The 12149-nt window shown below is 44.5% G+C and overlaps 1 protein-coding gene across 4 annotated transcripts in view; it reads left to right on the forward strand.

The window, feature by feature from the left end:
* ptprfa (protein tyrosine phosphatase receptor type Fa) overlaps window positions 1-12149 on the forward strand; it is a 209391-nt gene that overhangs the window by 138187 nt on the left and 59055 nt on the right. For all 4 annotated transcript variants that reach the window (XM_084164046.1, XM_084164048.1, XM_084164047.1 and 1 more), the window contains 6 exons: window positions 561-1002; window positions 1284-1423; window positions 2617-2714; window positions 4422-4678; window positions 7590-7671; window positions 9437-9646. In XM_084164046.1, coding sequence (XP_084020172.1) covers window positions 561-1002; window positions 1284-1423; window positions 2617-2714; window positions 4422-4678; window positions 7590-7671; window positions 9437-9646 — 1229 coding nt within the window. The remainder of the gene's footprint in view (window positions 1-560; window positions 1003-1283; window positions 1424-2616; window positions 2715-4421; window positions 4679-7589; window positions 7672-9436; window positions 9647-12149) is intronic.

Consider the following 12149-nt stretch of genomic DNA (forward strand, 5'->3'; position numbering starts at 1 on the left):
TTTACAGTTCATTTCATGCAATTCTACACATTTTGCCATATGGTGGAGCTAAAAAACTGATGATCAATGGACCCACCCTGGTCGGTAATTCGACCATGCTTACTACAAGTTTAGATAGCTGGCCGCTAGACTAACTTACGAATCTAAAAGAAAATTGCTGACATGGGCTGATTGAGTGACTGCTGATGCACAACCACATTTTGAAATTGCACCTTGTGTATTCTATTATTCTAACTGTCAACAATAAGTTGAGACGCCGGCTGAGTTCCTAAAATAAAACAACTAAAGGGATACAGGGAATGGGGAGACATTTCGGACCCAGACATCAGCAGGTCCTTATAGTCCACTGGTCCCCCCATGGTCTTAATGGTCAGAGGAACAGCAGTAATTGTCCAGTATAGCAACGTTTTATAGTAGTAACTTATGGTAATACTGAATAATAGTGGAGTGGTAGTAATCATTTAAGTGTTCTGTGTCATTAGTATGTGTGTTCTGTGTCATTAGTAAGTGTGTTCTATGTCATTATGCTAATCATCCTAATCTCTCTCTCTGCCCGTTAGTCCCTAGCAGGCCCACTATGATGATCAGCACCACCATCGGTAACACAGCCCTCATCCAGTGGCAACCTCCGAAGGAGATGGTGGGAGAGCATGTTGGCTACCAGCTGCAGTACAAACGCATGGAGGAGGAGTCGTTCACTGTAAAGGACTTTAAGAAGACAGACGACCACTTCACTGTCACCGGCCTGCACAAGGGCGCCACGTACGTCTTCAAGCTCTGCGCCAAGAACCGAGCGGGCACCGGCGAGGAGTATGTGAAGGAGATTACGACGCCGGACGATGTGCCCAGTAGTTACCCCCAGAACCTGAGTGTCGTAGGCCTGACCACGACTACTACCAAGCTTGCCTGGGAGCCTCCAGCGCTGGCTGAGAGGAACGGGAGGATCGTCCAGTACGTGGTGGTGTACAGAGATATCAACAGTCAACAGAACCACACCAATAGGTATTATTAGGATTATTTACTTTATTCACTACTCATGTAAATCATGGCTGTGTCCCAAATGGCACCCTATTCCCTATGTAGTGGCCATAGGGCTCTGGTCAAAACTAGTGCACTGTGTAGGGAATATGGTGACATTTGGGCACAGTCCCCTGTACAGTTCCCTGCCCAAGCATTTTGTTGGATTTTATGTTCTGTAAGGAGTTCTGATGACACAAACACAGTAAAATGCTTGTTGTTATTAAAATGCTAAAAATTTTATCTTATTGTTTCTATCTCAACAGCACGACAGAGACCCAGATGACCATCATGGGGCTGCAGCCTGATACCACCTATGACATCAGGGTCAGGGCTTTCACCAGCAAGGGACCAGGACCCAACAGTCCTAGTATACAGAGTAGGACCATGTCTACCTCCATGCCCGGTGAGCACTCACATATACTGTTCACATACAGACACTCACACACAAACTCTGTTGCACCCCCCATTGCTTGAGTACACGCATTATGCACCAGGGATCATTGCATGCAAGCCCAAAGGTTGGGGGAACCGACACATCCAAAGAGGGCATGATCGTGTCTACCTCCATGCCTCGTGAGCTCTGCTGATCTGAATAAATAGTCTTACACAGGTGCAGACACACCAGACCCACATATTCATGCAAACACACTCACTCATACACACACACACACACACACACACACACACACACACACACACACACACACACACACACACACACACATACATCCAGTCTCTCTGGCACAGACAGAGCAGATGGTATGTGAGAGGAACATATGCGTAGCTGTGTGTGTGGAAGCTGGTGGCAACTGGCAGAACCAGTCCAGCGTAACCAGTAAAGCACAGAGGAGTTTGGTGGTAGCTTAATTGGGGAAGACAGGCTCATGGTATTGGCTGGAGTGGAATGGTATCAAATACATCAAACACATGGTTTCGCTCCATTCCGGCCATTATTATGAGCCGTCCTCCCCTCAGCAGCCTCCTGTGATACAGCAGTACCAGGGAACACTCCTTTCATGTTATTAGGGTACATAAATACATGTTTATCCCCCTGCTGCTAGCTATTTATAGTCAAGCTTCAAAGTGCCAGTTAGCACCTTCATACTACTGTGTGTGTGCGGTGCGTTTGTCTGTGTGTGTGTGTGTGTGTGTGTGTGTGTCTGTGTGTTTGTGCGTGTGTGTGCGTGTGTGTGTGTCTGTGTGCGTGTGTGCACGTGTCTATAGTAAAGTTTAATGTAGAGTAAAGCTCATATGAGTAGCCTTGGTGTTAAAGTGTAAATGCAATAACATCCCTTAATATGACCATTAAAAAGTACAGGTCCGAGAACTTTGACTATTAGACAATCGTTTTGTCTTCAGAGAGATGTTTCATAAGCTGTTTGTCAGCTATCTATCTTAAACCCTGTCTGCTCCTACTGTCTACTACTATTAATGTAGCACTGATCTTCCAGGATGCTCTAGGGTTGCCCTAGCTGTCATTATACAGGAAGTACAGATGACATTGCTCGTTTATAATTCATCCTCTGTGTGTGTGTGTGTGTGGTGTGTGTGTGTGTGTGTGTGTGTGTCCCCTTCTCCCTCCTCCAACTCCCCCAGAGTTCACCAAAAACTTTGGTGTGAAAGCTGTGATGAAGACCTCTGTCCTGCTGACTTGGGAAGTGCCAGAAACATACAAGTCTCAAGTGCCTTTCAAGGTAAGTCAGGAAGGACATCTTCAACCTGACAGGAGTCATTGTCTCACGTCAGGTAGCGTGACTTTCATCTGTACTAATTGTTGAGGGAGTAGTGGTGAAATTACCGTTCCATGGACATAAGGTACTGTAGGATATGGACATAAGGTACTGTAGGGTATGGACATAAGGTACTGTAGGGTATGGACATAAGGTACTGTAGGATATGGACATAAGGTACTGTAGGATATGGACATAAGGTACTGTAGGATATGGATATAAGGTACTGTAGGATATGGACATAAGGTACTGTAGGATATGGACATAAGGTACTGTAGGGTATGGACATAAGGTACTGTAGGATATGGACATAAGGTACTGTAGGATATGGACATAAGGTACTGTAGGATATGGACATAAGGTACTGTAGGGTATGGACATAAGGTACTGTAGGATATGGACATAAGGTACTGTAGGGTATGGATATAAGGTACTGTAGGATATGGACATAAGGTACTGTAGGATATGGACATAAGGTACTGTAGGATATGGACATAAGGTACTGTAGGGTATGGACATAAGGTACTGTAGGGTATGGACATAAGGTACTGTAGGATATGGACATAAGGTACTGTAGGATATGGACATAAGATACTGTAGGATATGGACATAAGGTACTGTAGGGTATGGACATAAGGTACTGTAGGATATGGATATAAGGTACTGTAGGATATGGACATAAGGTACTGTAGGGTATGGACATAAGGTACTGTAGGATATGGACATAAGGTACTGTAGGATATGGACATAAGGTACTGTAGGGTATGGACATAAGGTACTGTAGGGTATGGACATAAGGTACTGTAGGGTATGGACATAAGGTACTGTAGGATATGGACATAAGGTACTGTAGGATATGGACATAAGGTACTGTAGGGTATGGACATAAGGTACTGTAGGGTATGGACATAAGGTACTGTAGGGTATGGACATAAGGTACTGTAGGATATGGACATAAGGTACTGTAGGATATGGACATAAGGTACTGTAGGGTATGGACATAAGGTACTGTAGGGTATGGACATAAGTTACTGTAGGGTATGGACATAAGGTACTGTAGGATATGGAGATGCTGGAAATCATCAATCAGGCTTTGACATACCTCATCACACATGGCCCATACCTCTCCTGAGGTAGAAAGGAAAAGGGGGGGGATACAATCACAAGAAAGTAGAATTGTATAGCATTTCACTATTGCCAATGAATATGATAGAGACTTCATTGTATGCCTGACCTTTGTAATGACCAAGAGGTGGTCTGTGTGAAAGTCATTGACCAGAGCACCCCCTGTTGGTCAGAATGTATACAACCAGGAGAGAGAGAGAGAGAGGCAGTGGAGGCTGGTGGGAGGAGCTATAGGTGGATGCACTCATTGTAATGGCTGAAATGGAATATTTGGATGGAGTCAAACATGTGGTTTCCATATGTTTGATGCGTTTGATACTGTTCCATTTATTCCATTCCAGCCATTACAATGAGCCCGTCCTCTTATAGCTCCTCCCACCAGCCGCCACTGGTGTATGTGTATGTGTGTGTGTGTGTGTGTGTGTGTGTGTGTGTGTGTGTGTGTGTGTGTGTGTGTGTGTGTGTGTGTGTGTGTGTGTGTGTGTGTGTGTGTGTGTGTGTGTGTGTGTGTGTAACACTCCTCTCTGTGTCTCTATCTCTATCTAGATCCTGTATAACCAGCAGAGTGTGGAGGTGCAGGGGAACCTGAAGAGAAAGCTGATAAGTCGTCTCCAGCCAGACACAGACTACAGCTTTGTGTTGATGTCTAGAGGGAACAGTGCTGGAGGTCTACAGCAGCAGGTCTCCATCAGGACCGCCCCAGACCTGCTCAAGACCAAACCCATCCAATACCAACCCGACCTAGAGGAGGGGGGCAGGCTCACCATCACCCTGCCCAAAGTCCCCACCACCGCCCCTGTCAGGTCTGTTGTGTCTATCACCATTACCATTAGTGTCACTGCTACAACTAGGGCTATCACCACCTTCCTTCCTGGTCAATGCTGGTGTGTGTGTGTTGAGGAATGGTTATAATTGTTTGTGCTAAATCACTGTCAGCTGCTATGTCACCATTCCTCTAAACGAGGACCTGGGGCGATTGTTCCTTAGTCTTCAGTCCACTGAATACAACGGGGCTTTCTCAAACCCTATAGCTATTAGTATTATTTATTAGTGCTACTGCTAGTATTATACACCTCATCCTGTACTCACTATCGTTGCATACAACAACATGAATCCTCCACCACCACTATCCCAACTATCTCCTTAAGAACAGCAGGGGATAGAGAAGGCTTTGTGAAGTGTTGCTATTGTATGTTGTCTAGGTGGAAGTTGTGCTACGTCATCCATTCATCTCTCTGGCTGCAGGCCATATCTCACAGAGCCATACTGTTAAAAGTAATACCCAGCACTTTGTAAGGAGCTGAGAGAGGATTTAGACAGAGAGTGGATGACGCACAGCAGAGTTTTGAGAGGCTGAGCTGGCTGGACTTTAGGAGGAGGCTTTCCTCACCAGACACACAGAAAACAACATGGCCTTTAATGTTAATGCTAAATCAATAGCCTCAGACACACACACACACAGAGAAGCTGTGTCCGCCGGGGCCGTCTACATGGAGAACAACTCCTTTGCCTTTATATCCATCCTTGTCTTCTACACAGTTCATAACGCCTTGTTATTTTCACATTTCTTCTCAGTGGTAGAGCAGTAGAGGGAAAACCCTATTAGGGATGTAGTCTGGCCTTGTCCCAGATTAGGCTGCAATAATTGCTAGTGAAAACCTTCAAAAATTGCCTTTATCTGAAAAATCAGTGCTAGTAAGAATACCCATCTTTACAGTAGCTTTGTGCTACTCTCCCAATACAGCAGAAAGACATTTCTTCATGTGTTTGTTTCTCTAAGGAAACAGGAACTACTAAGCCTTAATAAGCAGCGCCAGCAGGAGTGGTAAAAACAGAAAACTCATTTAACAATACAATCAGTATTTACATTTTCCGGCCATTAATTATTGGGGATGAGAGAGTATATATACAGTGGGGAAAAAAGTATTTAGTCAGCCACCAATTGTGCAAGTTCTCCCACTTAAAAATATGAAAGAGGCCTGTAATTTTAATCATAGGTACATGTCAACTATGACAGACAAATTGAGAGAAAAAAATCCAGAAAATCACATTGTAGGATTTTTTATGAATTTATTTGCAAATTATGGTGGAAAATAAGTATTTGGTCACCTACAAACAAGCAAGATTTCTGGCTCTCACAGACCTGTAACTTCTTCTTTAAGAGGCTCCTCTGTCCTCCACTCATTACCTGTATTAATGGCACCTGTTTGAACTTGTTATCAGTATAAAAGACACCTGTCCACAACCTCAAACAGTCACACTCCAAACTCCACTATGGCCAAGACCAAAGAGCTGTCAAAGGACACCAGAAACAAAATTGTAGACCTGCACCAGGCTGGGAAGACTGAATCTGCAATAGGTAAGCAGCTTGATTTGAAGAAATCAACTGTGGGAGCAATTATTAGGGAATGGAAGACATACAAGACCACTGATAATCTCCCTCGATCTGGGGCTCCACGCAAGATCTCACCCCGTGGGGTCAAAATTATCACAAGAACGGTGAGCAAAAATCCCAGAACCACACGGGGGGACCTAGTGAATGACCTGCAGAGAGCTGGAACCAAAGTAACAAAGCCTACCATCAGTAACACACTACGCCGCCAGGGACTCAAATCCTGCAGTGCCAGACGTGTCCCCCTGCTTAAGCCAGTACATGTCCAGGCCCGTCTGAAGTTTGCTAGAGTGCATTTGGATGATCCAGAAGAGGATTGGGAGAATGTCATATGGTCAGATGAAACCAAAATATAACTTTTTGGTAAAAACTCAAAAAGAATGCTGAGTTGCATCCAAAGAACACCATACCTACTGTGAAGCATGGGGGTGGAAACATGGGGCTGTTTTTCTGCAAAGGGACCAGGACAACTGATCTGTGTAAAGGAAAGAATGAATGGGGCCATGTATCGTGAGATTTTGAGTGAAAACCTCCTTCCATCAGCAAGGGCATTGAAGATGAAACGTGGCTGGGTCTTTCAGCATGACAATGATCCCAAACACACCGCCCGGGCAACGAAGGAGTGGCTTCGTAAGAAGCATTTCAAGGTCCTGGAGTGGCCTAGCCAGTCTCCAGATCTCAACCCCATAGAAAATCTTTGGAGGGAGTTGAAAGTCTGTGTTGCCCAGCGACAGCCCCAAAACATCACAGCTCTAGAGGAGATCTGCATGGAGGAATGGGCCAAAATACCAGCAACAGTGTGTGAAAACCTTGTGAAGACTTACAGAAAACGTTTGACCTGTGTCATTGCCAACAAAGGGTATATAACAAATTATTGAGAAACTTTTGTTATTGACCAAATACTTATTTTCCACCATAATTTGCAAATAAATTCATAAAAAATCCTACAATGTGATTTTCAGGATTTTCTTTTCTCATTTTGTCTGTCATAGTTGACGTGTACCTATGATGAAAATTACAGGCCTCTCTCATCTTTTTAAGTGGGAGAACTTTCACAATTGGTGGCTGACTAAATACCTTTTTTCCCCACTGTATAGCGAGATATTTCTATGTTTGAGTACTTCTGGCTGTGGAGAATGGATTGTGGCCTTAGCGGAGCCTGCATGTGATGAAACAGATATCTGAGACATGCTCAGGCTTACCCAAAGAGAAACTGTGTTACACACACACGCAACCACACTCACTCCCACACACACACACACTCACTCACTTATTCACACACACCCTGATCTTGCTTACCCTGCCTGTCTCTCCCTCTACAGATGGTACTACATAGTGGTGGTCCCTGTCACACCAGCCACACTACGTAGGTGGGAGAACCCTGAAGATATGGACCTGGATGAGGTGCGTGCGTTTGTGTGTGTTTGTTTGTGTGTGTGTGTGTGTGTCAACAGCACTTTCTCTGGACACAGATCAAATAAAAGTCTTCCATAGCACCAAGACCATTAAATATGTAGCGTCTTGTATCTCTGCCCCCCTGATTACAGTATTCTCAGCTTTCACTATGTAAATCGTCCTTTTTGCACTTAACAGTCTGGTTTCTCTGTGCAAGATGGTGATTTCCGTTTAAACAATACACTTTAGATGTTTTATTTCAAGTTCTGCCTCTCTTGAGTTCTTGAGACACTTAAAACACTCATGAAAATCTGCTATAGCATTTTTTGTTTTGTGTTATTAATGTAGACCTTTTGGGCTTCAATACCTTCTTATGCTTTCTCATGAGTTAGCTTTCTCTCAATCTACTGTCGTCTGCAGAAAAAAGAAGGCAGCGTCTTGAATATCCAAAAATATAAGAGCGTGTTAAGTAAATATACCTGGATCCAAACAAAGCATCTTTGAGACAGCAAGATCTGCTTTCTCATTGTCAAAGCGTTTTTCTTTTTATTGTCATCTAAGTCATTGCCATTGCTGCAGTTTTATAGGCTAGAGAAATTGTGTTTTCTGTAGGAAGTGGGTTGGTTGAAGTTTTATTGAACAGCGGGGAACAAGGTTGTAGGGGTGGTATACATAAAAATGTCATGTTGACTTTCTAGGAATCAGCAGAACTGTAGAATGCCTCAGACATTCTCTCTGAGTACATCCTCTTCCCGTTGTAATACAGAGTGGTGAGGAGGGATACAGTTAATGGCCAGGGATAAGGTCACATGGCCAGTTTACATCACAATTTGATATGGACTTTCCAGGAACTGTAGAATTGTAGAACGTCTCAAGCATCGTATCCCATCGTTTTCAAAGGGACGATGGTAATTCTGTTTGTCTGTTTATTGTGCTAGCTTGACCATGAAGTGCTTGCAGTGCAGTAGCCCCTGGTAGAGTTGAGACAGAAACAGACAAACAGACAGAGCTAGATAGAGACAGATAGACGTAGTAAGATGCCTACTGAAGAGGCAGGTGGAGAAGAGATGAGTCAAACAATCTACAGAGACACACATCTACCCCATTTCTCCATCGGAGGTAGTAAATTAATTATACCTCACACACACAGATGGGAACACACACAGATGGGAACACATACAGATGGGAACACACTCACACACACAGGAACAAACGTGCATGAGCACACACAGGAACACACACACACAGGAAGACACACACACCAGAGGCTATCTAATTAAGCTGTGATCTCTCACCACAGCTGCAGGTCAGAGAGAGGTGAGAGTTGTTAGAGAGGAACAGTTATTTTACAGTCTGTCTGACTGCAGGACCAAGGTGTTATAAAACTTTAACTACTCTATGCTTCATTTGCAGTATGAGATTTTAACCCACCTGTGAGCCTAGAAGCACAATTCATTGTAGCCTATGGACACAGTTTATGAGCGTACATTTATTTGATGTGTACAGTATGTGTGTGTGTTCTATATAACTGACTATTTACTGTCTATACAATAGAACACAACTTTATTATCAATTTGTCCAGTTTGGGGTTAAGTGCCTTGCTAAAGGGCACAAAAGTAGGAGATTGTGTATCTTTGAGTCTAAGGCTGTCCCAATTAGCACCCTATTCCCTACATAGTATACTGGGTGGGCCCTGGTCAAATGTAGTGCACTATTTAGGAAATAGGGTACCATTTGGGCTGCACAAAGTAATCTCTCTGTGACGTCATGTCAGCTCCTGGAGGCTAGTTCTGACCAGAGCCTGAGGAGGAGGAGACAGACCCAAGAGTTCCTCAGACCCTACATCGCTGCCAAGATGACTGCTCTGCCAGACACCTTCACTCTAGGAGACGAAAAGAAGTACAACGGCTTCTACAACAAGCCTCTACCGGGACAGCAGCAGTACCTCTGTTTCGTTCTGGCTGCCCTTAAAGACCACGAGTCTGTAAGTAACAACCACTACTCCTCATCTATTCTGTATACACTGCTCAAAAAAATAAAGGGAACACTTAAACAACACATCCTAGATCTGAATGAATGAAATAATCTTATTAAATACTTTTTTCTTTACATAGTTGAATGTGCTGACAACAAAATCACACAAAAATTATCAATGGGGAAATCAAATTTATCAACCCATGGAGGTCTGGATTTGGAGTCACCCTCAAAATTAAAGTGGAAACCACACTACAGGCTGATCCAACTTTGATGTAATGTCCTTAAAACAAGTCAAAATGAGGCTCAGTAGTGTGTGTGGCCTCCACGTGCCTGTATGACCTCCCTACAACGCCTGGGCATGCTCCTGATGAGGTGGCGGTCTCCTGAGGGATCTCCTCCCAGACCTGGACTAAAGCATCCGCCAACTCCTGGACAGTCTGTGGTGCAACGTGGCATTGGTGGATGGAGCGAGACATGATGTCCCAGATGTGCTCAATTGGATTCAGGTCTGGGGAATGGGCGGGCCAGTCCATAGCATCAATGCCTTCCTCTTGCAGGAACTGCTGACACACTCCAGCCACATGAGGTCTAGAATTGTCTTGCATTAGGAGGAACCCAGGGCCAACCGCACCAGCATATGGTCTCACAAGGGGTCTGAGGATCTCATCTCGGTACCTAATGGCAGTCAGGCTACCTCTGGCGAGCACATGGAGGGCTGTGCGGCCCCCCAAAGAAATGCCACCCCACACCATGACTGACCCACCGCCAAACCGGTCATGCTGGAGGATGTTGCAGGCAGCAGAACGTTCTCCACGGCGTCTCCAGACTCTGTCACGTCTGTCACATGTGCTCAGTGTGAACCTGCTTTCATCTGTGAAGAGCACAGGGCGCCAGTGGCGAATTTGCCAATCTTGGTGTTCTCTGGCAAATGCCAAACGTCCTGCACGGTGTTGGGCTGTAAGCACAACCCCCACCTGTGGACGTCGGGCTCTCATACCACCCTCATGGAGTCTGTTTCTGACCGTTTGAGCAGACACATGCGCATTTGTGGCCTGCTGGAGGTCATTTTGCAGGGCTCTGGCAGTGCTCCTCCTGCTCCTCCTTGCACAAAGGCGGAGGTAGCGGTCCTGCTGCTGGGTTGTTGCCCTCCTACGGCCTCCTCCACATCTCCTGATGTACTGGCCTGTCTCCTGGTAGCGCCTCCATGCTCTGGACACCACGCTGACAGACACAGCAAACCTTCTTGCCACAGCTCGCATTGATGTGCCATTCTGGATGAGCTGCACTACCTGAGCCACTTGTGTGGGTTGTAGACTCCGTCTCATGCTACCACTAGAGTGAAAGCACCGCCAGCATTCAAAAGTGACCAAAACATCAGCCAGGAAGCATAGGAACTGAGAAGTGGTCTGTGGTCACCACCTGCAGAACCACTTCTTTATTGGGGGTTTCTTGCTAATTGCCTATAATTTCCACCTGTTGTCTATTACATTTGCACAACAGCATGTGAAATTTATTGTCAATCAGTGTTGCTTCCTAAATGGACAGTTTGATTTCACAGAAGTGTGATTGACTTGGAGTTACATTGTGTTGTTTAAGTGTTCCCTTAATTTTTTTGAGCAGTGTATATACTGTAGTCCTGTCACAAACACAACTTCCATACAGTATTACCATCCCCCAGATACATGTACATCCCATGTAGAATCAAACTGAAAATACTAGTACTGTTAGTACTACAGTAGTGATGTATGTAATATATTGTAGACACCCTTTGAGTCTGCCATGCCTGTTCTACACATAGTGCAGCCTGGCGAGTATTTTATGTTAATACAGTGAGTTGTGGGTTGTGATATTCCTCTCATCACTCTCAGTGAACTAGCTACAGTATGTAACAGATGAGCCAACACTCACGCTGAGGTCACCACGCCCCAAGCTGCATGATGCAGCAGCACCATATAACTCACGTTGTGTAGTGTGTCATGGTTACGTGTGCACGTGTCACAGAAAAACTATGACACCATGTCACAGACAGATTTCACTCAGTGTCACCTCAGTAGTAATTGTTCACCTCAGTAGTAATTGGTTTCCTCTTCAGAAGATACACTCACTGGCGTCCTTGGTCTTCACTTCAGATGGCTTCTCAGCTGCAAAACATATTTCTCATATTTACTGTATATATTTACTGTATATATTTACTGTATACTGCATTCTGGAAATGATGGCATGGTTGATAAGAATAGCATAAATCTGTTTTACAACCATTGGAGCACTAACTGTTGACCTTGACAGTGCCAGCTCAGTTATTTCCTCTGTCTTTTGGTAAGCAATACATTGTGGAGAGAAGGTGGAGTCTTTCTCCTACACAGTAAAAACAGAAGTGTTAATTTAACTCCTATCGAGTTGAATTTAACTCTGTTTCAGATAACATTTGGTCCCACTCAAAATCAGTGTAAAATGTACTCTTTGGTCAGTGTAAAACTTTTAGAGTTAATTCTACTCCATATTGTGTAAAA

Source organism: Coregonus lavaretus (genome assembly GCF_964263955.1).
Source record: "Coregonus lavaretus genome assembly, chromosome: 6".
Taxonomy (NCBI): domain Eukaryota; kingdom Metazoa; phylum Chordata; class Actinopteri; order Salmoniformes; family Salmonidae; genus Coregonus; species Coregonus lavaretus.